Source organism: Ornithorhynchus anatinus, chromosome 3, assembly GCF_004115215.2.
Source record: "Ornithorhynchus anatinus isolate Pmale09 chromosome 3, mOrnAna1.pri.v4, whole genome shotgun sequence".
Lineage (NCBI taxonomy): Eukaryota > Metazoa > Chordata > Mammalia > Monotremata > Ornithorhynchidae > Ornithorhynchus > Ornithorhynchus anatinus.
In genome coordinates, this window is record NC_041730.1 from 87,297,645 (window position 1) to 87,325,380 (window position 27,736).

The 27,736-nt window shown below is 44.6% G+C and overlaps 2 protein-coding genes across 2 annotated transcripts in view; one reads left to right on the forward strand and one right to left on the reverse strand.

Annotated features, from left to right (window-relative positions):
* The window catches only part of AIFM2 (apoptosis inducing factor mitochondria associated 2), a 30,870-nt gene extending 29,946 nt beyond the window's left edge, over positions 1–924 (forward strand). The window contains exon 10 of the transcript XR_005659868.1: positions 420–924. The gene's annotated coding sequence lies outside the window, so the exon portion shown is untranslated. The remainder of the gene's footprint in view (positions 1–419) is intronic.
* On the reverse strand, positions 586–27,736 carry LOC114810148 (core histone macro-H2A.2). Its single transcript, XM_029060342.2, has 8 exons — positions 27,484–27,736; positions 16,811–16,917; positions 14,883–15,080; positions 10,044–10,154; positions 9,301–9,400; positions 6,671–6,760; positions 4,072–4,246; positions 586–1,087 (listed from the first exon to the last, which is right to left on the reverse strand). Exons 1-8 carry the CDS (start codon positions 27,653–27,655, stop codon positions 922–924), a joined length of 1,119 nt encoding a protein of 372 aa, XP_028916175.1. The 5' UTR covers positions 27,656–27,736; the 3' UTR covers positions 586–921.

Below are 27,736 nucleotides of genomic sequence, written 5' to 3' on the forward strand. Positions count from 1 at the left end.
CTCTCTCTCCCCCCTTTCTCTCCCCACTCTCTCTGTGTCTCTCCCCTCTTTCTTACTCGCTCACCTCTTTGTCTCTCTCTCTCTGTGTCTTCTCCTTCTCTCTTCCCCCTGTACCCAACCCACTCCTGTTACTTCACTTGAGGTTTAGTAAAGGGAAAGACAAGCCCGTATCCCTAAACGGACCTACTTCCCTAAGGTGCCCAGCCCAGAGGCCCACCTACCCTGAAGCACCCCTGTGGGCCCACCATTCTCCCTCCTCCCCCGGGGCCGGGCTACGGCCGTACCTTCTCATCCCACCGCAGAACCATGTCTGCCCACAGTGGAAGATGGGTGTTGCAATAAAGTTGAGTTTGAGGTAAGAAGTACGCTGAACTTTTTTTTCCTTTTTCTTTTTCCTTAAAAAACAAACAAACCCAAAGAGAAACACTTTCAGAAGTTACAGAGATTATTACGGGGTAAACATATTTGAGAAAAGCACCAAGTGAAATGTCTTTGAGTCTTCCTCCGACACAGACTAGACAACGAACAAGCCAACCAAAATCACGCTACGCCCTCCCCTCTCGGAAAAGAAAGAGGAACAAAGGATTTAAGAATTTTGAAATTTTTTTTTGTGCAAAAGGTCAATGCTACAAATCTAAAATGAGGTTTGTCCTTTCAAAAGTTCTAAAATAGCAAGAAGGAAACACGTTTAAAACAAATTCTTGCAGGGAGCTGGCTAATTACTTCTTAAGGTGGTATAAAAGGGAGAGGGCGCCTTTCACAAAGGTGGACATTTTTCACAGCCTCAGCCCTACCTCTCTTCGCTCCACTAAATCGGACCGCTTTAGTGCTCGCGCCTTCCAAAAATAAAACCTACTCTCGCTCTATTGTCAATCCTTTTCAAACTCTGGTTGAAAAATAAAGCTGATTTGGCTGCTTGGTCTACTTGGTGTCAAGCTTGGCCATTTCTTGCACGTAGATGCCAATGCTCTCGCTGTCAAAGAGCAAGAAGTAAACATTCTTCAGCGACGAAGAGCTGGAGTCGTCGAAGTGGGCCGAGATGGCTTTGAGTGTCACCTGGGCTGCCGTCTGTTTGGGAAAGCAGTTCCTGGGCAAAAAGAAAAAGAGAAAGTTGCCACTGCCATATCGAATCGGGTGACTCAGGCATTACAGTGAAAAGGAAAGACTTGAGGCTGTGTTGGTTTACCAGCCCTTCAGCGTTAAATTAGTTCTGCTTGTAAACCCAGGTAACAATCAATCATATTGGAGCACTTACAAGTGCAGGGCACTGTACTAGGCGCTTGGGAGAGTTCAGCACAATATAATAGACGCATTAGCAGATCGTTGCTTCTTCGTGCTCCTGGTTTCCTTACAAGACCCTCCTTCCCCTCGTTCTTAACTTCCCAATGACCATGCCGTTATCTGGCATAAGTGCTTTTCTTTGGGCAAAATTCAGGGATTGTAAATCAGGTAATAATAATAGTAATAACTGTGGCTTTAAGCGCTTACTGTGTGGCAGGCACTGTACTAAGTACTGGGGTGGATAGAAGCAAATTGAGTTGAAGAGTCCCTGTCCCACTTGGGGCTCACAGTTTTGATCCTCATTTTACAGATGAGGTAACTGAGGCACAGAGAAGTTAAGCGACTTGCCCAGGATCATATAGCAGACAAGTGGCAGAGTCAGGATTAGAAGCCAGGTACTTCTGACTTCAAGGGCTGTGCTCTATCCACTAGGTCACATTGCTTTTGGTGGTCTTGAGGCTACCAGAGAGTGGGGCTAGTGAGGGTCTGCCTTCAAGGTAGGGAGATTAATAACACCTTGACTCCAAAAGACACTTTAATTTTCCCAAAGCACCTTCCCATGATATCACTTTATCCTCACATCCTTGTGAGGCAGGGAGAGGCAGCTATTAAGCCTATTTTACAAATGAGAAGAACGGCGCAGAGAGCTTAAGTGACCACCCAGTAAGACAAAAGCAAGCCTAGGATTAAAACCCAGGGCTCTCAACTTCCAGACCCTTGCTCTTGGATTAGCCCATGCTGCCTCCACTAAGGTACATATGTTTATATATATTGAGGATCAAGAAATGATTCTAAAATTCAGAAAAACCCACCTTTACACTCTCTACCCAACCCAATCCTACTTACTGTCTCCCCACTCCTCCATCCTCTTTTCTTTACCAGTTGCTGCACTCTCCTTTGCATCCTTTTATTTTTCTCTATGGCTGGTTCTCCTGGGTGTTTCTTATCCTGAATTATTCTCCTTTTTGGTCTCTCACCAGTGCTTGTTTCATTTTGGCCTCCTCTTCCTCCTTGTGCATCTCATTTGTCTCTAGATTTCCCTCCCATCCTGACCTTTTCCCTTTCCTCTCTCCAATTCAACACCACTTCAGGGAGAGAGCATGAAGAGTCTGGGCCCCTCCACCTGAATAGGAGCCCAGTGGGCTGCAGGGGATTCTAGGGAAGGGAACCAGGCTCCTTTGCAGCCTCTGCTTTGACTTTGTGGGGACAGTCTCAGCTGTGTTGGTCTGGGAAGGGAGAGTCAGGGTTCCAACCCCAGGGAAGACCTCGTCTCCCAGTTCCCAGATTTTCCCTTATAAAGAGACAGAGCAGGTCAGAGAGACCCACTGGCTGATAATCGTAATAAAATAATAATAATAATATTTGTTAAGCACTTACTATGTGTCAAACACTTTTCTAAGCATTGGCGAAGATACAGGATAATCAGGCCGGACACAGTCCCTGCCCCACACGGGGCTCACAGTTTAAGTAGGAAGGAGAACAGGTATTGAATCCCTATTTATAGACGAGGTAACAGGCTCAGAGAAGTTAAGCGACTCGCCCAAAGATACACAGCAGACACCTGTGGCGCTAGGATTAGAACCCAGATCCTCTGACTCTCAAACCCTCACTCTTTCCACCGGGCCATGCTGCTCCTCTACTTATTCATCCTGGATCATTGACTAAGACAGGAGAGAGGGGTCAGCCTGGATGAGGTTGGTTGGTGTTGATGATTTAAAAGAAAAAATTGATTTCAAAAACGTTTGATTAACAATCACACCTGAAAGTGGTTTGACCTGCAAACTCTCTCCCATACCCAAGTACTGGTGGATTCTTATTATTAAAATCTTATTATTAAAAACGCATTGAGCGTTTTTAGGTGGCCTAAGCTAAACCTTTGGGTGTCTAGCCTGATTTGCTTGTATCTACCCAGTGCTTAGTGCCTGGCACATAGTAAACACTTAAATACCACATTTATCATTATACAAGATAATCAGATTGGACACAGTCCTGGTCCCACAAAGGGTTCCCAGAGTAAGAAGAAGATATCTTACAGTTAAAAGAAACTGAGGCACAGAAGTTAAGTGGCTTCCCCAAGTTCACACAGCAGGAAAATGGCAGAGCTAGGGCTAGAACCTGGTCCTCCCGACTCTCCGTGCCATCCTTATTTCACAGAACCAAGGACTACCAAATACCATCATCATCATTATTATTACCACCCCGATACTTACAGACTTCTGACACCAAGAACTGTGACAGAATCTCCATCTTAGTCCCTCCTGGCCCTAAAACCATTTAGGGGGAAGGTGAACTGTTCAACAATGCCAGGATTCCTGGGCTAAGAAAGGGCAGAGATTTTTATCCTCTTAGAATGAAAGACTTGGTCCTAATTTTTTTTTTTTGATGGTGTTTAAGCACTATGTGCCAGGCACTGTACTAAGCACTGGGGTAGATAAAAGCTAATCAGATTGGACACAGTACCTGTCCCACATAAGGCTCAAGGTCTTAATCCTCATTTTACAGGCAAGCTAACTGAGGCACATGGAAGTTATGTGACTTGCCCAAGGTCACACAGCGGGCATACGGTAGAGGTGTGATTAGAATCCAGGTCCTCTGACCCCTAGGCCTGGGCTCCTTCCACCAGGGCCCAATTTTTAAGGAGAGGAGTCATTTTCTCTCTGTAGATGGTACAGGAAGAGAACTGAGTTATCTGAAGTTCTCTTGCAAATAGGCCCTGTTAGGAACAGCATCCGACGGGGGTTGAAAAGTGGACAAAGATGTCATATTAAGCAACTTGGCCGGCTGACTTACCTGCCACTGGGGAAAGGTGGGAAAGCCACAGACTTCAGTTTCTTATCTTCTGCGGCTGATAAGCAGTTCTTGATGGTCTCTTCAAGTTGTTCTTCACACTTGTCTGAACCCCACTGAGGGATGTGACAGTGGATGACAAACTTGGCTGCTAGCCCACTGGACTGGCTGATAGCGGCTGAGACAGAGAAGGCGGCAGTGGTTAGCGCTATGTATTTGCCCGGACCCTTTCATTTATTCCCCTCTAGCTAAACTCTTCCCATCCGGGGTTATCCGAACCTATTTTCTAGCAACCTCAGGACTTGGTTCATTTCTCTTTTAATATTTAAGTGCTTACTGTGTCAGGCACTGTATTAAGTGTTGTGATAGATACAAGCTACTCGGGTTGGACACCTTGCAGTATTAATCCCTATTTTACAGATGAGGTAACTGAGGCACAGGAAGTTTATGACTTGCTCAAAGTCACAGAGCAGACAAGTGATGGAGCTGGGTCCATCTAACTCCCAGGCCCGTGCTCTATCCACTAGGCCATGCTGTTTCTTCAGGCCCACATGATGGAAGGCCCTCTGTGTGTCAAATGAAGTTTGGAGGTTCACATAACCAAGTATCTGAGGGTCCTTAATTTGTTTCTCCACAGTGGTATCACTGTTTAGATTGGAAGCTCCCAAGCCCCTGGGACTGGGTCTAACTCCCTCTGTAGCACTGTGACGCTCCCTCTAAGCTGTAAGTTCACTGTGAAAAGGGACTGTGTCTACTTATTGTTATATTGAATTCTTTCAAGCACTTAGTACAGTGCTCTGCACGCAGTAAGCGCTTAGTAAATAGGACGATGAATGAATGAGCAATATTCTTGTAGATGGACTCATAATAAATGCTTCAATTTTCTATTGCTCATGCAGACACAGAGCTCATCCTTGCCTCTTCCTCATAATCATTAGTTTTTACCCACTCAAAATACTTTGCTTTTTTTAGTAATATACAATCATATTTATTGAGCACTTACTGTGTGCAGAGCACTACATTAAGCACCTGGGAGAGTACTATATAACAGAGTTGGTAGACATGTTCCCTGCCCACAGTAATTTGCATTCTGTGCTATCCAGCTGCCCTCTGGGGCTGAAACATTTTATTCCTAAATTATAACCTTAACAGAAGGTCTCCCCTAAGCTGAGTTATCTCCTTGGAAATGAATAAAGTGCTTGGTTGGGGGAGGGGAGGGTCACGCCATGGATCTGGGAACGGGACAATCAATCAGTCGTATTTATTGAGCACTTACTGCGTACAGGGCACTGGGCTAAGCACTTGGGAGAGTACAGTATAATATAGTTGGGTAGACAGAATTCCAAATGTACATGCATTAAAGTTGCAAGTAACAGCCTAAGGATCAAGAAACTTGCAACACAACATCAAATGCTTGCTTTCATTTCACTTTATTGGAATGGGTCCCGAGAGCTTGAGTCTCAGCTTTTTATAAAGCCACATCCTCCTAGGAAAATCGGAGGTCTAAAGAAGTGCACTCTAACTCTATGGAGGTTACAATTAAGAAAATTTTGGTTGCAGAATTGCGAGATCTTGGTCACTTGTCCTTCACAACTTCGAGGGGAGTCATTAAGCGACCCAAAAGGTATATAAGTGCAAATAGTTAAATTATTCATGTCTAGAATTATTCTAATGGAAAAACATTTCTCTCGACCATACCCTCATCCACAGCTCTGAGTTGTATCTATATTAGCAAACCTCACCCTTCAGATCCATATTTACCCGAAAAGAAAAACTTCATGCAGTAGCAACTTTTCAAATTTATACTTGAAAGACCTCACATTGTTTTGGACACACAGATGGATTTGGATCCACCTAGCAATATGAGGTCCCACGGATGTGGGATTTTTCAGCTCTGAAAGCAGGTCTCCATGGAATTTTTGCATCTCTTTCCAGTGGAATCATCCATAGTCAAATCAATCAGTGGTATTTACGGAGCAGTTGTGTGCAAATGGCTGTATTAAGTGTTTTTTCATGGTATTTGTTAAGCACTTATTACTTGCTAGGCACTGTACTATGGATAGATACAAGATGATTGGACACAGTTCCTGTCTGACATGGCGCTTGAAGTCTTAATCTCCATTTTACAAATGAGAGAACTGAGGCACAGAGGCATTAAGTGACTCACCCAAGGTTATGCAACAGATAAGTGGCAGAGCCAGGATTAGAACCTAGGTCCTCTGACTCTCAGGTCCCTGTTCTTTCCACTAGGTCGTGCTTGCTCTCAAGGAGAGGACAGTCAAATAGAAGAGCTTACAGTCTCAAGGGAAAGTACAGATTCTAGATGAACAGTCCCCTGATTACCTTCAATCGATCAGTGGTATTTATTGAACGCTTACTGAACGCAGATCACTTTACTAAGCACTTGGGAGAGTGCAATATAAGTCGGCAGACGTGTTCTCTGCCCAGGGGGAGCTTCCTTTTATTAATGTTTGCAGGTGGAACAGTGTCCTAAAGGGGAAATCAGACCCCAAATTTGGGTTGCTGGGAGAGAGGGACATCTTGAACCCTTGAATGCAATAACTGGAAATATTGCTCATTCCACCCATCTCCCTCCTTTTACCTTCAGCAACTTCCAAGGGTCCTTGAGATTTACGGAGTTCCTTCACCGTGTCCAGGAACTCTCTCCCACCTGCCTTTTCCAGGGCTTTACCTGCAGAAGGAAAAAAGGAATTGCTCATTTTATTCATTCACAGAAAACCTAGTTGTATTTTTCTCAATGAAAAAGAGAAGGACAAAGTAAACTCCTTGCCCACAGAGAAAGGTTACAACAAATCTGCACGTGTCAGAGCCCCGACCACATGGATCTGCAGGATTCCACACCATTCCTCCTAACCCCAACTCTCCTCAGCCAGAGACATCTCCATGGATCTGGGGGACAGTGTGGGAGGCTCACGGCCCATGCCTCTGGTTGAGGTGGCATAGGCAGGGAGGGGCACTCATAGATGCCAGCGTTGGCAGTGTGACTCCTTGGGTCTCTTTGGGGTGCCAAAGATCTGGACGATCCAGGGGATTATTTCTCCAGGTTCAGCTTGGTCCTGAGAACCTGGAGGAGAATGAAGTCAGCGTGGCTCAGTGGAAAGAGCACGGGCTTTGGAGTCAGAGGTCATGGGTTCGAATCCCGGCTCTGCCACTTGTCAGCAGTGTGACTGTGGGCGAGTCACTTAACTTCTCTGTGCCTCAGTTACCTCATCTGTAAAATGGGGATTAAGACTGTGAGCCCCACGTGGGACAACCTGATTCCCATGTCTACCCCAGCGCTTAGAACAGTGCTCTGCACATAGTAAGCGCTTAACAAACACCAAAAAAAAGTCGGCCTGTTGTCACACTGTTTTTACTGTAAGATTTTTTTACTGTTCTGATGTCATCCATTCTTTCATTCAATCCTATTTATTTACTATGTGTAAAGCACTGTACTCCTACTAATAGTAATAATTATGGTATTTAAGCACTTACTAAACACTATATGCGAGGCACTGTACTAAGCCCTGGGGTGAATACAAGCAAATCGGGCTGGACGCAGTCCCAGTCCTGCGTGGGGCTCACAGTCTTAATCCCCATTTTACAGATGAGGTAACTGAAGCACAGAGAAGCCAAGTGGGATGCCCAAGGCCACACAGCAGATAAATTCTGGAGTCAGGATTAGAAGCCGGACCTTCCGACTCCCCTCCCGGGGAGTCCACTAGACCTCGCTGCTTCTCTTCTATTAAGCACTTAGGAGAATACAATAGAACAATAAACAGACACATTCCCTGCCAACAACAAGCTATTTGGAAACAAATGTTGTGGGAGGAGGTTCTTAACTCTCTTATACTTTTATACTCTTCAAAACTTGCTACCAGAGAATTTAGAATCATATTCTGAATTGATCTTTGGTAAACAGGAATATTCTAAAAGCAGGTTGAGTCAACCAAAAGTTTCCATAGATTAAATATTCCGATATTCCATAGATGGGGAAAGACCATGGGTCAGCAGTCAGAGGACCTGGACTTTAAACATGCCCCTGCCATTTTGCCCACTGTACCACTTTAGGAAGTTCACTTAGTTTCTCTGTGCCTCAATTTTATCATCTGTAAAATGGGGATTAAATCCTACTCCCTTCTACGTAGACTGCGAGTCCCATGGGGGATAGGGGACTGCATCCAATTATCTTGACTCTACCCCAGAGCTTAGTACAGTTCTTGACATATAGTAAGCAATTAAATACCATATTGTTAAATATGAGATAGGTGAAATTAAAAATTCCATAAAAATCACCAGCAACATATCCAGTGCAGAAACACAAAGTACTACCGTGCATCACAGCCTCACATGGGACAGCCTGATTGCTTTATATCTACCCCAGCACTTAGAACAATGCTTGGCACATAGTAAGCGCTTAAATACCATAATTACTATAGTTATTATTATCACTGCCACAAGAATGGGAAGTAGTCTGCAGAGATTACCTTTTTTTTTTTAAATGATATTTATTAAACACTATGTGCTAGGCACTGTACTAAATGGTGGGGTAAAGACTGTGTCAGATTGGACACAGTCTATGTCCCACATGGGGCTCACAGTCTTAATCCCCATTTTACAGAAGAGGTAACTGAGGCACAGAGAAGGGAAGTGACTTGCCCAAAGTCACACAGCAGACAAGCAGTGGAGCCAGGATTAGAGCTCAGATCCTTTTAACTCCTAGGCCATGCTGCTTCTACATCTCCCACAAGCATGGCCAGAAAATCGTCTAAATTATTTACTCTCCTTTTTTAGTCCTATATTATCCCAGAAGAGCCAAATGTAGGTCCCCACCAGGAAAAATCAAAAACAAAAAAGTCTCCACACTTAGTCTATTTGGACAACAATGTGTTTGCCCCCCACCAACTCTGCACCCTCTCTCCACGCTGGCAGTGCCAACTGGCAGTGAACGGGGGTCTTAGCCCTGTTCCTGTATATTTGGGGGAAGAGTCTGTAAATAGTTCACTGGCCACAGCATTCCAAGAACCTGGAGTGGTAAGTCTGGTGTGGCTCTTCTCCCTCCTTCTCCCTCTCCTGAGCAGCACTGCCCTTCAGCATCCTAGACAGATTTCTGCCTTTGCTATCTTCAAAGAGCTCCATGGAAGGAGATCGAAATTTCCCTCATTCCCCAAATGGTCCCAGGACGATCCTTCCCCTCACCCCCACCCCCGGTTTCTCCTTCCAGAGTCTTACCTATGTCTTCTTTGAGGTCGATTTCTGCTGTGGTCGGGTGGACGATACCTTCTACTCTCATGGAGCCAATATGGCTGATGTCACTCTGGGTTAAGGACAGCTGCACGGTGGAAAATAAGAAAAAAGATTCAATCCAAATGAACACATCATGAATTACTTCAACCCTTTTCACAATGGAAATTTAAAAGCAAAAATGCCAAGGGTGGATGTTGAGCACCAGAATCCAATTTTGACTTCTTAATGGAAAGAAGTATGGCCCAGTGGAAAAAGCACAGGCCTGGGAGCCAGAGGAGCTAGGTTCTAATCCTGGCTCTGCCCCTTGCCTACTGTGTGACCTTGGTCAAGTCTCTTACTGTCTCTGTGGCTCAGTTTCCTCATCTGTAAAATGAGGACCAAATAGCCATTGTTCCTCCTACTTGGACCGTGAGTCCCATGTGGGATAGGGACTATGTCTGACATGAATAATTATTATTTTGTAGTTCCTTGGACTTGATTTTCCCTGATACTCGGGGGCAGGGAGAGGGTAGGATGAGGAAATGGGTGGTAAATTGAAAACTCACTACATTTATTCACTTCTTACGTCTTAATGGTTTCTACTTATTGGAATGAACATCCAATTACTTCTAGATTTTAGAGATTATAATGTGAAGCTCTTTGAAAAAAAAAGTTAAGAGATTACAGGTCTAGAAAGACAGGTTGATATAATTGGATTTTACTGCAGCATACTATGACGACTTTGTTACCTTCTGCCCCAGAACTAAGCTCTTGGAAGATAAGATGGTGAATCCATCCCCGGGCCCATCTTCAGATGTAGAATTTGAGGTTCCTTCTTTATCATTATCCTTTGGCTTGGACTGTTGACACAAAGGAAAGAGACAAGCTAGAAATGATCCGCAAAAGGAAACTCGGAAAGCTTTTCTTTTAGAAGACAGAGTGCTTCACAAGTAATAAAAATTTTTACCATCATCAACAGCTGACAATTCCTACCAATTTGTGGGACTAGAGAGGGGCAAGCAAGGAAACTATTTCCAGCCTTGCCCATCTATAGGAAAATAATTTAATGCTTTGATCCATGTTCATTCATTTAATCGTATTTACTGAGCGCTTACTGTGGGGAGGGGGGTCATTGTACCAGTCGCTTGGGAGAATGCAACAATAAACAGACACATTCCCTGCCCACAGTGAGCTTCCAGTCTAGAGGGAAGAATAATTGTGTGTCTGCCCGATTGGGCTGAGGTATCATCACAGAAGACCACTAGCCCCCAGCTTGGGCTCCGGCTTTCCTGTTGCACTCCTCTTGCTGCACTCTCTGCCCTCTAACCATAATGTGAGCGGGGAATGTGTCTGTTTATTGTTGCATTGCACTCTCCCAAGCGCTTAGCACACAGTAACGCTCAATAAATACAATTGACTCACTTGCCCTCTGCTGCTCCCAGGTCTGGCTGGGGGAGAGACAGGGGTATGTGCCATCTGTTGACCCCATTTCTAGAACGGGTCTGGACCCGTCCTCTCTCCGCATGATTATTAAGAGGGAAGGTGTTATGGCCCCGTCTGGAAGAATGGGCTCTGGACTGGGGGTTGTCTCCCTTGTCTTCTCTCGGTAAGAATGCAGTTGGGGACACTGGAAAGGAAGTGAGGGATGCCCAGCCAGGATGCCCTGTGGAACTAGCTGAGTCCTACAGACTTACTTCAGCACTTCAGTACTTATTTCTGCCCCTCTTTCACACCTTTATTAATAATGACGGCTGTGGCGTTTGATAGAGCACTTACTATCTGTCAAACACTGGACTAAACGCAGGGGTAGACGCAAAATAATCAGGTCCCACATCAGGTCTCCCAGTTTAAGTAGAAGGGAGAACGGTATTGAATCCCCATTTTGCAGATGAGGGAACTGAGGCCTAGAGAAGTTAAGTGACTTGCCCAAGGTCACTCGGCAGACAAGTGACAGAACTGGGGTTAGAACCCAGGTCCTCTGACTCTCAGGCCCATGCCCTGTAAATATGCTACTCAGTTGTAAATCCAATCACTTTCATTATTCTACTTGTAAATATCTTCTTATCTGTCTATCCCCTTTAGGTGTAATCTCCTTGTGGGTAGGGGCTGTGTCATTTATTTGTTTTATTCATTCAATAGTATTTATTGAGCGCTTACTATGTGCCGAGCACTGTACTAAGCGCTTGGGATGAACAAGTCGGCAACAGATAGAGACGGTCCCTGCCGTTTGACGGGCTTACAGTCTAATCGAACTTATTTTATTTTAATCGAACTTGTTTATTCTTCCCAAACAGCTTAATACAGTGCATCGCACCTAGTGGGTGCATCATAAATACCACTACAACTACAGTGAAGCCTGCCTAAGTGCAGAATATGTGGATAATAATGATGGTATTTAAGTGCTTACTATGTTCTAAGCCCTGGATCCCTACTCTACACTCCAAGCAGCATGGCCTAATGGACAGAGCAGAGGCCTGGGAATTGGAAGGATCTGGGTTCCGATCCTGGCTCCACGACGTAAAAATTGTAGTATTTGTATAGCACTCACTCTGTGTAAGGCACTGTACTAAGCGCTGGGGTAGATACAGGCAAATCGGGGTGGACACAGTCTCTGTCCCGCATGGAGCTCACAGTCTTAATCCCCATTTTACAGATGAGTTCACTGAGGCCCAGAGAAGTGAAGTGAGTTGCCTAAGGTCACACTCCAGACAAGTAAGAGACCCGGGATTAGAACCCATGCCTTGGTGCCCATAGTGTGCTATCCACTATGCCATGTTGCTGTGTGACCTCGGGCAAGTTACTTAACATGTCTGTGCCTCAATTACCTCATCTATAAAACGGGGATTAAGACTGAGAGCCCCATGTGGGACAGGGACTGTGTCCAGCCTGATTAGCTTGTATCTAATCAGGGAGCAGTGTGGCTCAGTGGAAAGAGCCCAGGCTTGGGAGTCAGAGGTCATGGGTTCGAATTCCAGCTCTGCCACTTGTCAGCTGTGTGACTGTGGGCTAGTCACTTAACTTCTCTGTTCCTCAGTGACCTCATCTGTAAAATGGGGATTAACTGTGAGCCTCACGGGGGACGACCTGATGACCCTGTATCTCCCCCAGCGCTTAGAACGGTGCTCTGCACATAGTAAGTGCTTAACAAATACCAACATTATCTACCTCAGTGTTTAGAACAGTACTTGGCACATAGTAAGTGCTTAATCAACATCATTATTATTATACTTTACAATTTGGTGTATGCTCCTGAGTTTTACTTTAATTTAAACAAGCAATAGTAGTACAGCTGGCCACACGGGATGAGGAGGGTAGTGTGTCTGGAAAGGTAGGGCTGTAGTGTACTCTCCCAAGCGCTTAGACAAGTGCTCTGCAAAGAGTAACCCTGGTTGATTGATTAGATCCATTACAAATTAACTTGTATCCACCCTAGTACTTAGATCAGTGCTGACTCATAGTAAACACGTAACAAACGCCACAATTATTATTAAATAAAATGAAGAATAGTTGGGTATGTAAGGGAGACTTATGCTAGGATGTTACTTTTTGGAGAGGAGCAAACAGATGATTCCTCTTGATTCTATTTATTGCCATCGTTCTTGTCTGTCTCTCTCCTCCGATTAGACTGTAAGCCCATCAAAGGTCAGGGACTGTATCTGTTACCGATTTGTCCATTCCAAGCGCTTAGTACAGTGCTCTGCATAGAGTAAGCGCTCAAGAAATACTATTGAATGAATGAATGATTCCTATCACTGAGCAGAACCACGTCAAGGAGTTTCATCAGAAAGTTTCTGAAATCTGGCTTTCCAAGGTCTTCTATCCCCCTTACACCTTCATTTTAGAGCCCCGCACGGGACAAGTCTAGGGACTCTCGTGTACAGGTCCAGTTGGGATGGCAAGAAGCTCAGGTTTTGCTTCCAGGAAGTGAGGGAAAGGAGCCCTGCTGAGCACACACAGTTGTCTCAGGGGCTGCTGGGATTTCAAGTTCCAGCATTGCTTTGGTACAAGGGGAAGTACAAGGATAGAGCATGGACCTGGGAGTCAGAAAGTCATGGGTTCTAATCCCAGCTCCGCCAATTGTCTGCCGTGTGACCTTGGACAAGTCACTTCACTTCTCTGGGCCTCAGTTACCTCATCTGAAAATGGCGATTGAGATTGGGAGCCCCACGTTGGACAGGAACCGTCCAACCTGATTTGCTTGTATGCACCCTAGTGCTTACTAGAGTGCTTGGCACATAGAAAGCGCTTAACAAACAGCATAATTATAATATAATTATACTATTATAATTATTATTACAAGTGGGCATGGACCAAGTCACCATTCTCAGGCAAGGAGGAACCCTCCCCGTTGTGCTATGAGCCCTGGGACTAAGTCTTAAAGCTGGGTGGAGAAGGTGTGTGACACCTGGGATCTGCTTAGGTTTGACGGAAAAAAGCCACGTGGCCTAGTGGATAGAATCCGGGCCTGGGAGTCGGAAGGACCTGGGTTCTAATCTCGGCTCCACCACTTGCCTGCTGTGCAACCCTGGGCAAGTCACTTAATTTCTCTGTGCCTCAGTTCCCTCATCTAAAATGGGGATTAAGACTGTGAACCCCATGTGGGACAGGGACTTTGTTCAACCCGATCTGCTTGTAACCACCCCAGCACTTAGAACAGTGCCTGGCGCATAGTAAGCACTTAAACATCATCATTATTAGTTATTACAATATGATCTAGCTCCTAGGGGCTAACTGACCTGCCACTGTTCAAAGCTCAGTTTCAGGTTGTCTCCTGGGAATGGAGATAATCTCACAAAATCAGCGTCAGGGCAGGGAGAACTCGGCCGTTCCCCTGCCAGGATTTCTCTTTGCCCCTAGTGCCTAAGGAGGTATTTTAAGTGCCATACCATCTGTTCTATTATGGTTTTCTGTGGGAAACTTAAACCTTTGGAAAAGAGAGGGCAAGGGAGAGTTTGGGTCTAGGATATAGTCATTAAAGAGTAAGCTCCTTTAAGGCACAGAATGTGTCACTTGGTTATCCTGAGGACCTATTAAAAGACACTGCACCACGTGGGTGCTCGATAAATCCTGGCACTTCTACTGTACTTTAATGTTTGGAGGGGAATATGGAAACCTTGATGACGGTCAATGTTTGGGGTTCAACAGTTTCTCTGTGATGGATTGTGACTCATCACGCGTTTAATAATGTTGGTATTTGTTAAGCGCTTACTATGTGCCGAGCACTGTTCTAAGCGCTGGGGTAGACACAGGGGAATCAGGTTGTCCCACGTGGGGCTCACAGTCTTCATCCCCATTTTACAGATGAGGGAACTGAGGCACCGAGAAGTTAAGTGACTTGCCCAAAGTCACGCAGCTGATTAGCGGCTGAGCCGGGATTCAAACCCATGACCTCTGACTCCGAAGCCCGTGCTCTTTCCACTGAGCCACGCTGCGTTTCCCTACTTACTAATCTTTGTCACTTTCTTCCCATTCCTGGCTGTTCATCCATCTTTCAGAAAAGTTGGCAAGGTTTTCACCTTTTGTTCCTCCTAATATTTTCCATGAATTCTACTAGTTGCCTCCACTGACAAAGTTCGGAGTCCACTTACCTTTTTGGATGTCCGGGGTTTGGCAGCCTTTCCTTTCTTTCCACCCTTTTTGCTTGACATAGATTTCCTCCCTCTTTTCTCTGGGGGAGGGGAAAGGATAGTTTCAGACTTGCCTTTGGCACCTCGTTTTTTAGCCAGCAGTTCGGGGTGAATTCTGGGCAGGACGCCTCCGCTTGCTATGGTCACTCCTTTTAGCAGCTGATGGGACAAAGCGAGAGAGACTGAGACTTCCCCCTTGCAATCTTACCTCGCCGCTCTCCTCCTACACTTCGGTCCTCTAATGTCAACCTACTCGCTGGACCTCGATTTTATTTATTTCGTCGCTGACCCCAAGCCCATGCCCTTCCTTTGGCCTAAAATCCCCTCCCTCTTCATATCCGACTGACCGTCGCTCTCCCCGCCTACAAAGCCATATGAAGATCACATCTCCTCCTTCCCCAGTTGAGTCTTCATCTCCTCCTTCTCCACTCCCTCCATCATCCTTGCACTTGGATTTGCACGCTTAATTCACTTCACCCTCTGCACCACAGCATTTATGTACCTATCTGTAACATTTATTTATATTAATGTCTGTCTCCCCACTAGACTGCAAGCTCCCTGTGGCAGGAGATGTGTCTACCCACTTTGAACTCTTCCACTTAGTACAGTGCTCTGCACACAGTAAATGCTCAATAAATATGCTTGATCGATTGAGACTTCTCCAACCCCAGTTTTCTCAAAAGAATGTGAATTCATAGCCAAAAACAATGCTCCCAAGCGATTTCTTTGCTTTACCCAGGAGCTTTAATTGCACACATCAACAATGTGCGCTTTACATGCATTTTTTTCCTCTTCGACTTTTACAGAAAGTTTTCATGCAGGCTTCAAGATATTTTGAAAGCCTTAATCCAAGGCTAAACAATGAGGTTGAAAAGAATGAAACTAAAAATGACGACTCGGGCTGTAGAACGACAGATGTGACAGAAGGTTGAGAACTTTGTCCCTAAATCCACAGCGAAAAACCATAAAAGTAGATTCCCAAAACTGATTAGTGGCAGTGCATTGCAATGAAATGAATACCCATGTGGATTTCAGAGAACTTTAGTTATAGTGAACCCAGAGTTTAAACGGCACCAAAGGAGGTGCAGTGACTAAAAGATTATGTAATTTTACTTCTTTCAATTCGATATGACCTCAAAGGCTGGAAGTGCCCGACTAGGAACAGCCAAATTTAGCTCTGGGTTAAATCAATCATATTTATTGAGCATCTACACTATGAGGGGCACAGTGGTAAGCACTTGGGAGAGTACAACACCACAGAGTTAGTAGGCATGTTCCCTGCCCACAAGGAGCTTTCAGTCTAGAGGGGGAGGCAGACATTAATTTGAGTAAATAAATTTCAGATATGTACATAAGTGCTCTGGGGTTGAGGGTGGGGTGGATAATATTATATTAAGTGCTTAAAGGGTACAGATTCATGTGGAAAAGATCTGAATTGTCCCAGGTAAATTTATTAAGCACTCTCCTGTGTGCAGAGCAATGTACTAAGCATACAATACACTAGAATACACTGCCATAGATTTGGTAGAGTCTGCTTGGATTTGTCTTAAAAATTCTCTTGCCCAAATTAGTCTTAAGATTGGCTTTCTAAGTGCCCTTAATAATGGGTTTTCACTCTCACCTGATAACACCTGTTAGACTCCAGATGAATAACAAGGTTTCAGAGATGGGAAAACAAGGTGTGCGTGCCATCGGTCCTTGAAAAAATGATATTTTATTTTTATACCTGAATCGTTGTGGAGCTAGGATACGTTAGCCCATTCCTATGACATTAGCAGAGTTTCCTTTTATCCAAAGAGACCATGGAGGATCAGAGAATAGAACAAGCAGCGTGGATCAGTCCAATAAAACTGCCCCGTTCCCCATAAGTTTGAACGCTCTGGGCATACCTGGTTCAGTTCCTCATCATTAGCGACTGCCAGGAGGATGTGTCTGGGAGCAATTCTTGCCTTTTTGTTGTCCCTTGCTGCATTCCCAGCCAGTTCTAGAATTTCAGCTGTAAATACAATGGCACAAAACAAGAAGCATCAGTGAAAAGGCCAAGCTTGCAATCAATCAATATTATTGAGCACACAGTTTGTGCAGAGCACTGAACTTAATCACTTGGGACAACAGAGCTGCGAGACATGAATCCTGTCCTCGAGGGGCTTACAATCTGGTGGGAAAGGCAGACATTACAATAAGTGATAAGGAGGAGGAAGCAACTTGGTATCTAAGGGCTGCTAAATGGCAGATAATAATAATAATGTTGGTATTTGTTAAGCACTTACTATGTGCCCAGCACTGTTCTAAGTGCTGGGATAGATACAAGGTAATCAGGTTGTCCCATGTGGGGCTCACAGTCTTCATCCCCATTTTACAGATGAAGTAACTGAGGCATAGAGATGTTAAGTGGCTGGCCCAAGGTCACATAGACAAGTGGCAGAGCCAGACTCCCAAGCCCGTGCTCTTTCCGCTAAGCTACAAGGGCTGATAGGTGCCCTTACAGTCCCCCTCTAGACTGCAAACTCCTTGTGGACAGGAATGTGTCTGTTTATTATTATATTGTACTCTCAATACAATACAATGCACTGTATCATAGTACACTGCTCTGCACACAATATGCACTCAATAAATACGACTGAATGACTGTGCCGAAGAACCACCAGTGCCAGTATTCCTTTCCTGTCAAGCTTTCTTTTGGGGGCCTGAGGCCATAATCAGATTTTCATTCAAATCTGTTTAAGCCAAAGATCCAGAGGATCTGGAGACAAGTAATAATTTACTGATATGTACATTGTTGAAATGACACTGTACTTACCCTCAATTCTCTGATTAAAATGGGAGCTACATTCTTAAACCCCACATTAAGGAAAACTCACAATATGGAACGCTTGCCCTTTTTTAAAATAATGGTGTCTGTTAAGTGCTTACTATGTGCCAGGCACTCCACTAAGCACTGGGGTAGATATAAGACAATCAGGTTGGACACAGTCCCTGTCACATATGGGGCTTAAAATCTTAATCCCCATTTCACAGATGAGGTAACTGAAGCACAGAGAAGCAAAGTGACTTGTCCAAGGTCACACAGCAGATAAGTGAAGGAGGTGGGATTAGAGCCCAGGTACCCTGACTCCCAGGCCCATGCTCTTTCCACTAGGTCACCCTGCTTTTCTACCATGCCCAACCTTTTCTTCCAACAGCATCACATCGCACCAAGATTGACACACATCATCAGAAGAATGTTCTCTAATCCCAAAGGTGTTCTCCAAACATAATAATAATGTATTTGTTAAGCGTTTACTATATGCTGAGCACTGTTCTACGCACTGGGGTAGATACAGGGTAATCAGGTTGTCCCACGTTCATTCATTCATTCAATAGTATTTATTGAGCGCTTACTATGTGCAGAGCACTGTACTAAGCGCTTGGGATGAACAGGTCGGCAACAGATAGAGACAGTCCCTGCCGTTTGATGGGCTTACAGTCTAATCGGGGGAGAGGGACAGACAAGAACAATGGCACGTGAGGCTCACAGTCTTCATCCCCATTTTACAGATGAGGTAACAGGCACAGAGAAGTGAAGTGACTTGCCCACAGTCACACAGCTGACAAGTGGCAGAGCTGGGATTCAAACCCATGACCTCTGACTCCCAAGCCCAGGCTCCTTCCACTGAGCCACGCTGCTTCTCTACATGTGAAAGCACACATTATGAAAGACCTGAGTGTTCACATACTTCTTGTCATACACTGCACTGACAATACAATACTGGCAAGGTTGGGAACGATGGGAAACTATTCACGGGCTTCTAAAATTGTTAGTTTTCCCACATTATCAGCCCGCATTCCGCGGGGCTGGTTTATGCCTCTTGAAGGCAGATTCCCTGGCAGAAACATCTCTGACAAGCTGCCTTACAACCTCAGCCACAGTAACAGAAGTTGGAATGGGGATTGCGGCTTCCTGAGATTTAGGGGTGAAGGAGGGGACTGGGAAGAGAAGGTGTTGGGAGGAGGGGGAGGCTGAGAGGAGGAGAGCCTGGAGGGGAGCTGTCCCTCTGGGAAAAGCCACTACCTTATTCTTCATGACCTGCCAAAAACTCTGGGACGGAGACAAACCCTGAGCTGACTTCTCCTGCTTCCCCCACTGTTCCAAGAACATCAGTGGAGGGAGAAGTTCATTCAGTAGTATTTATTGAGCGCTTACCATGTGCAGAGCGCTGTACTGAGCGCTTGGAATATACAAATCGGTAACAGATAGAGACAGTCCCTGCCCTTTGACGGGCTTACGGTCTAATCAAGGGAGAAATGGACAGAAACCTGTCACTAGGCCCTTTCACACTGTCATGGGCCCATTTCTCTCAGACATTTTCCTGTAACCCTTTGTTTCAGGAGAATAATTGTGGTATTAAGCGCTTAGTAATAACAGTAAACATAATAACAGCATTTACGTACGTACCATGTGCTAAGCACTGTTCTATGTGCTGGGGTGGATACAAAGTAATCAGGTTGTCCTTTGGGGGGCTTACAGCTTTAATCCCCATTTTCATTCATTCATTAGTATTTATTGAGCACTTACTATGTGCAGAGCACTGTACTAAGCGCTCAGAATGTACAAACAGATGACATCACTGTGGCACAGAGAAGTGAAGCGATTTGCCCAATGTCACACAGCAGAGAGGTGGTAGAGCCGGGATTAGAACTCATGACCTTCTGATTAAGCAGCATGGTGTAGTTAATGGAACCCCCACCTGGGAGTCAGAAGATCATGGGTTCTAATCCCTGTTCTGCCACTTTTCTGCTGTGTGACCTTGGGCAAGTTGCTTCACTTCTCTGTGCCTCAGTAACCTCATATGTAAAATGGGGATTGAGACTGTGAGCCCCACATGGGACAGGAATTATGTCCAACCCAATTGGCTTGTAACTGCCCCAGCGCTTAGTATAGTGCCTGACACCTAATGTGCTTAAATGCCACAATTACTATTATTAGTTTTAAATAGATAATCACCAAAAATCCTTATTGGATTAGCTCGAAGACTTTCTTTAACAGAAGAGGAAGAACCCCCTCCACCCCCAACCTCTCAGCACCCCCAACATCTCAACTGAGAATAGAACAAAGGACTACTTTATATAACTTTAGACAAAATAATGTTGTGCTCACTCTGGTGCTACAGAAGCGATTGAATAGAGGAGGTCAAATTTTAAGCTCTAAACCTAAGAACAGAACACATCTATGAAAGCACAGACATCTGCAAGGTCATAGAAAAACGATGCCAACCCTTTGCTCCTGCTCTTCTTCTTGAGGACTGGAGCTTCTTCCCACTTCAAATTCCCCAGACCCAACCTTTTCCCATCTTCGAAGTTCTTCTGAAATCCCACCTCCTCCAGGTAGCAATTCTTCTGATATGACTAATCTCCGGGAATGTAGCAATAATTGGGGAATGACAATATAAAATTTTATCAAATTTGAGGTCATATTATACACAGTACACTGTACTAAGTGCTTGGGAAGGTACAAAATAACAGAGGTGGTAGACAAGTTCCTTGCCCATATTGAGCTTACATATATTTGGCAAATGACATAAGAAACTTGAATTTTTGTTATGCAAGAATGGCTACATGGATGATCTGAGCATCTTTCAGGGTGCAGAACTAAGACAGGGAACCCCTATTGGAATAAAATCCTAAAACACTCAAGATGAGAAAGATTGCCAATGTCACCTGAGCAAAGCTGATAGACCTGGCCAGGCTTTTGGTGTGCTTCTTTTATTAGGAGACTTTAAGAAGATGAATGATTATTGTTTCATTGTCAGTAGAATAATGTGAGGCTTTAACTACAGAACTTGTGTGAGCTATTGCTTTAGTCTTGCGTAGAATTATGATATTTGTTGAGCTCTTATTTTGTGTCAAGCATTGTTCTAAGCAGTGGGTTAGATACAAGTTAATAGGGTTGGACAGAGTCCCTGTCTGATTTGGGGTTTACATTCTTAGGAGGGAGAACACAGTTTAATCCCATTTACAGTCAAAGAAACTGAGGCACAAAGAAGTTTAGTGACTTGTCCAAGGTCATTCAGCAAGCAATTGGTAGAGACAGGATTAGAACCCAGGTTCTCTCTCAGGCCCGTGCTCTTCACTCAGCCCTGCTGTGATTCAGTCTAAAAGATTTGAATGGTATTTGTTGTGTCTTTTCTTTATAGAATTTATATTTTTAATAGTTCTCATTCTTTTATTTACCTTCTTGCCCACTGGCACTGTCCATTACCACTACAGTAGATCACATTCCCTTTAGTTTGGAAGAATTATAGAGATTACCACACATGCAGTTGCTGGCATTTGGCTGCAGTGTCTCACTGCACCTAAATCCAATATAAACTCACTAGGTAGCCCATAAGAGTTAATTCTCCCCACTTTGTCCCGGTTCAAAACTTTTTTTTCCATCCTCGCCGGTCAAGTATTCCTGGCAGGTTATTTTATGATATTTAAGTGCTTATTATGTGTCAAACACTGTTCTAAGCGCTGGAGTAGGTGCAAGTTAAGTCAGATACAGTCCCTGTCCTAAATGGGGCTCACAGTCTAATTACTGGATAATAAAGAACAGGGAAGAGGGAAAACAATTCTCTCCAAGTAGGCCCCAGGGTCATGTCTCAGCCCCATTTAATTTTAGGAGATGCTAGAACTGAGGCCATTTCCACTCTGTGATGGAGAAGAAAGGCATGCAGTAGTTAACCATCTCCTCAACATGGACCCTTTCCCCCACTGCTGCCTCACCACCATATTCAGGGAGAGTGCAATATAAAGAGAGTTAGTAGACAGTTCTTTCACCTTGCCGGGGCATCTGTGGGAACAAATAATTGACATATACCACCTTTCCCTTGCTGAGGTAGTGTGGGATGGAGGATGAGGGCCGGGTCACCACACTGCAAGTTCTGAGATGCAGGATGGAGTAATGGGAAAAAAAGCACAGGCCCAAGAATCCAGAGACTTGGGTTCTAGTCCTGGACTTGCCACCGGTCTGCTGTTTAGCCGCAAGCAAATTACTTCACCTCTCTGTGCTTCAGCTTCTTCATCTATAAAGATGCGCTCCTCCCTACCTTAAAGAGTTAGTGGGAGGATAAAATGAGATAATGGATATGAGTGTTCTTTGGAAAACTAAGCATGAATACAAAGTCAAGCTATTATTCTTACAAAACATGATTTGTCTACCCTGGTATCACATAAGGCTCTAAGAAATCCTCTCATATCAAAGTACTGAGTTGTCTTTAGTAGAATTATTATATTTGTTAATGTTAATTTGTTTGCCACTCACTCCTGCCCCACAACACCTCTGTAAATTATCCTTATAACTACTACTTCCCCAAACTATATTTTTTTTTTGTCTATCTCCCCTTGCAGACTGTAAGCTCCTTGTGGACAAGGCTCACATCTACTATCTCTACATCACACCTTCCCAAACGCTTCAGATTTGCCCAGAAGGTGGTCATAGGTTACTTTAGAGGGCTGTCTCTGTGGAGTGAAGATTGGAGGGGAACTAGGAGAGAATTGCAAAATAGGAAGTGGAGACAGTGGGAGTAAACAGCTGTCTCAAGAAGTTTGCAGAGAAATGCTAGGAGGGAGATGAGGCGATAAACTGGAGGGAACCCTGGGGTCAAGGGAGGGTGTGTGGGTTTTTTTTTTTAGGTTAGGGGATACGTAGGCATGTTTGAAAGTGTGAGGAAGAAGCCGTTAAAAAGAGAACAGTTGAAGATAGCAGTCAAGGAGGGAGAAGAGACAGGGCAAGTGTTTTAAAACAGTGTAAAAGGGATGAGGGCAGAAGCACAGGTGGAGGTGGAAGATTTACAGAGGAAGTGAGAGATCTCATCTTGAGTTACTGCAGGGAACATAGAGAGAGTCAACGAGGGTGGACTGAAGAGGAGCAGGAGAGATTCTAGGGAGGTAACACGTGATGGTTTCAATTTTGTTGACGAAGTAGGTAGTCAGGTCTAGGGGAAATTGATGGTGGAGATGGGGGGGACAGGAGGTTGAGAAGGGAGTTAAGGGCTTGGAACAACTGGTGGGGGTACGGGAGTGAATTAGGAAGGAGAAGTATTGTTCTTGGGCAGCTTAGAGGACTGAATCGAAGCAGATAGGATGAATTTAAAGGTGGACAAGGTCAGAGATTTCTGGATTTCCTCCAGCAACGATCTGCAGCTCGAGCATAGATGCGGAGGAAGCCTACTGGGGAGGTGACTCAGGGTTGCTGGTTAGTGGTACGAGACTGGCGAAGGGACAGGGTAGCTCAGTGGAGAAGATGGTGATGAATGGGTCAATTTGTGCATCAGAAGTTAGTTTAGTTATGGAGACTAAATGGGGTAGAATATGGCTGTAGAATACTGGAGGGGGGCATCAAAAGAATGGAAGGTCTCTGGAGAAAAAGGCAAGATTTGCAGGGGGTGGGTGTAGGGGAAAGAAAGCAGATGAAGAGACTGTGGTCAGATAGAGGAATTTCAGAACTGGTGAGGGTAGAAATTGAACAGTTACTGAAGATGATAAAATCCAAGTGTGTGCCCAAATTGGTGGGTGTATGAGATGGATTGGAGCCCCAGTTCATTGGAGTAAAGGAGTTGAGAGGAAGCGGACAATGGCAGGATCCCTGGGGCCATCCACACGAATACTGAAGTCCCCAAGGAGCAGTGGAGGAATTGGGAATGAGAGAAGGTATGTGAGAAAGGGATCAAAGTAGTTGAGAAAGTTGGAGGTGGGGCCTGGGGAGTGGTAGATGACCGTGACTAGTATTTGGAGTGGGAAGTAAAGGCAGATGATATGAGCAAAGGAAGTGAAAGAGGGGGATGGGGGAAGATGGGATGGGGCCATCTCCTCCCCGTTTCCCAGTGAGTCTGGGGGAGTGGGAGAAGAAGAGGCCCCCATTCTGGAGAGAGCAGCAAGGGTGACTGTGTCACTGGGGAAAGCCAGGTTTTAGCGATGGCGAGGAGAAGCAGTGACTGGATCAGGTCAATAATGAAGGGAAACTTCCCCATGAGGGAGTGGGGGTTCCACAGGTCACAAGAGGCTGAGGCCTTGGGGAGGGGGAAAACTGGGACAGGATGACAGGGATGGATGGAGAATGGGGTGGGGAGGGGACTGGAAGTACATGGAGTACAAGCATAATGCAGTGGATACAGCACGGGCCTAGGAGTGAGAAGGTTATGGGTTCTAATTCCACTCTGCCTCCTGTGTGACTTTGGGCAAGTCACTTAACTGTGCCTCACTTACCTCATCTGTAAAATGGGTTTGAGTCCGAGTTCCACGTGGGATAAGGCACTGTGTCCAATCTGACTTGCTTACATCCACCCCAGAGCTTAGTACTGTGCCTGGCACATAGTAAGCGCTTAACAAATACTATAATTATTATGGTAGACATAGGGCATAAAAAGAGAAAGTCCAGACCTGCAGCCGCTGATCTGTAGAACCAGTGGCCTGGGGCAGGTGCCTCTAGTAGGTGGCGACTCAACAGCTCCCAGCTGGGGGAATCCACAAGTTGTGAACTGCAATTAGTGCATCATTAAACATCTTTCTGGAGTTAAATGGGCAAGCGCTAATCCTTAGTTGTTGATGGCTGCTTGTTTAAACATTGTTAACTCCTTGCCGAGTCGTTGTCCTGCTAAGCATCATGGCTAAGTGGAAAGAGCCCAGGCTTGGGAGTGAGAGGTCATGGGTTCGAATCCCAAATCCGCCGCTTGTTCATTCATTCAATCGTATTTGAGCGCTTAGTACAGTGCTCTGCACATAGTAAGTGCTCAATAAATACTATTGAATGAATACTATGTGTCCAGCACTGTACTACGCGCTTGGTATGTACAATTCAGCAACAGATAGAGACAATCCCTGCCCAATGACGGGCGCACAGTCTAATCGGGGGAGACAGATGGCAGAACAAAACAAAAACAAGACAACATTATCACAATAAATAGATGTGACCTTGGACAAGTCACTTAACTTCTCTGTGCCTCACTTACCTCATCTGTAAAATAGGGATGAAGACTGTGAGCCCTAAGTGGGACAAGCTGATGAGCTTGTATCTCCCTCAGTGCTTAGAACAGTGCTTGGCACTTATTAAGCGCTTAAATACCAATATTATTATTACTTTGGGGGTGAACGGAGGTGTGGTGGGTTGGCGATTCCTTCCCCATGCAGTCCCAAGGGTTTGACACGTTCCCTGACCACGGTGAGCTTATATGTCTGCTCAATTCATTTATTTTGACAGCGTTAAATACTTTTGTCTGTTTCCCCCTTACCACTCAATTGTATTTCTGCACTGTGTGCAGAGCACTATATCAAGGGTTTGGAAGAATATAACAATGAACAGACACATTCCCTGCCACAGTGATTTTACAGTCTAGGAATTAGAGAGTAAGCTTGTTACAGGCAGGAAAAATATCACTTTTCTATATCCCAAATGCCTAGTGCAGTTCTACATCCTGTCTCTGGCCTGGAAGCCTGTCTCTGGCCTGGAATGCCCTCCCTCATCATATTTGACAAACAATGACTTTCCATCGCTTCAAACTCTTATTCAAGACATCACCTCCAAGAAGCCTTCCCTGACTAAACCTTCCTTACCTCTTCTCCCACTCCCTTATGCTTCACCCAGACATCCTCCCTTCATGCATTCCCCCCTTCCAGCCCCACAACTTATATTTATATTAATATTAATATCTGCCTTCCCCTCTAGATTAAGTTCACTGCGGGCAAGGAATATGTTTGTTGTATTGCATTCTCCCAAGTGTTTAATGCAGTGCTATTATGCACTCAGTAAATGCTCAATAGCAAGGGGAAAAAAAAATTTTGCCCCAGTTAAGTAACCTGAATAGAGCCTAAAGTTTAACCCCCGGTGAGAAAGGGAACACCTTCACTTTTTTTCCTGAACATGCAGCCTTCTTGCTACTAGAAAACAAAACCACAAAAAAGAAGTTTCCCTTCCTGCAGAGGATCCGGGCCCAATCGAAGTTAGGCTAGCTGGTATACTCTGGACATTTATTTTTTGCTTTTACTTTTTTTCTGGTATTTAAGTGCTTACTCCCTTTCTAGTCTGCTTTTAAGCCTAATTAACCCAGTTCTCTCCTACAAATCAACAGCTTTATCGTGGTAGGAGAGTTTGCATACATTGATGAAGCTTAGAGCTAGGCAAGTGAGAGAGATTCTCTCGTCAGGGTTACCCATAATGGAAAGGTCTAAGCAGAAGCATCAAAGTTGATTCACCTGTGCTGGGAAAGTGGCGAAGGTGGACGATCAAGTGATCAAAATGTTGATCAAAGACAGCTGCAGAGACTCAAATTTTTTACTGTGCGGAAAAAGGCACTGTTAAAACCACTTATTTTTTAACTAAGAAAAATCTATGAATTGTATACCCAAACAACTACAGATGAAGATGGGAAGTTCTGGTGAAGACATGACCATGAAGTAGACTTGGGTCGGAAACGACGAGACGGCATTTGATAATTAACTCAGTTAAGCACCCTCAAGCACTCTTCTCTCTCCAGCCTTCTGAACAAAATAATTAACTCTTTAATAGGGCCAGGGCCTTTTGATTTGCCGTTGAATAAAGAAAAACAACCTGCAGGAGGTAGGATCTTTAATGAGTTATCCAGATGACAAAAATGCATCCTTGAGTTTTCAGTTTCCCTACACCAATTATCTACCTTGACCAAAAGGAAGAAAAAAGAAAGGGCCAAATATACAATGCTAATCTATTTTTTTTGTTGGTGGTGGTGGTGGAGGAGAATTAAATCCTGAGCATCAGAGGAAAGCACCAGCTTTCACTATAGATTGGTACTGATGTAGGTAATCTCAAACTCCTTTTAAACCCAAGTTGGAACACAAATACTTAATGATGAGAATGTACACTTTAATAATAATGGTATTTGTTAAACATTATGTGCCAAGCACTGTTCTAAGTGCTGGGGGAGATACGAGGTAATCAGATTGGACATACTCCCTGCCCCACATGGGGCTCATTTTATGAGATAATTGAGGCACAGAGAAGTTAAGTGACTTGCCCAAGGTTGAGCACACATGTGGTGGGGCTGGGATTAGAACCCACATTCTCTGACTCCCAGGCCTATGCTTCTCTTTATTCTAGATGCATCTTAATCCTCTTCTCTACCCTTTATTCAAGCCACAAAAATGTCTTTAGTTATGAAAAAAGTGGCAGAAATTATATCTTTTAGGTCTATTGACACTATCCCTTAATTAGCCAGAGGGGTTTTGATTATAGTATTTAAATCCTTATGGGCTAAGCACTGCTCTAAGTACCAAGGTAGATACAATATGATCAGGTTAGACACAGTCCCTATGCCACATGAAGCTCATAGTCTAAGTCAGAGAGAGAAGGATTAAATCCCTGTTTTACAGATGAAGGAATCAAGTCACAGAAAAGTGAAATGACTTGCCCAACATCACACAGTAGACAAGCAGAGCCAGGATTAGAACCAGGTCCTCTCTCTTTCTATTAGGAGTGATACAAACTGATTTGAGCCTATGGCAGTTCAAAGATGAAGAAATCAAATCAACTCAAGGCACCACATTTTTATTTTCCCTTCCATTTTTGCCTTACCTGCTAAATATTCGATGACAGCTGCCATATAGACCGGGGCTCCAACACTTATCCGGTACTTGAACGTTCCTTTCTTCAGGTAGCGCATCATTCTCCCCACTGGAAAGATGACTCCTGCCCGGGCAGAGCGGGACAGCTTGGACATTTTCTTCTTCCCACTTCGGCCCGACATCTTGCCGTTCTCTTCTACTCAGCTTGCTGACACCTGGCCCTTACTCAACCCGGCACAGTGCTGAAAAAGAAAGAAAAATTG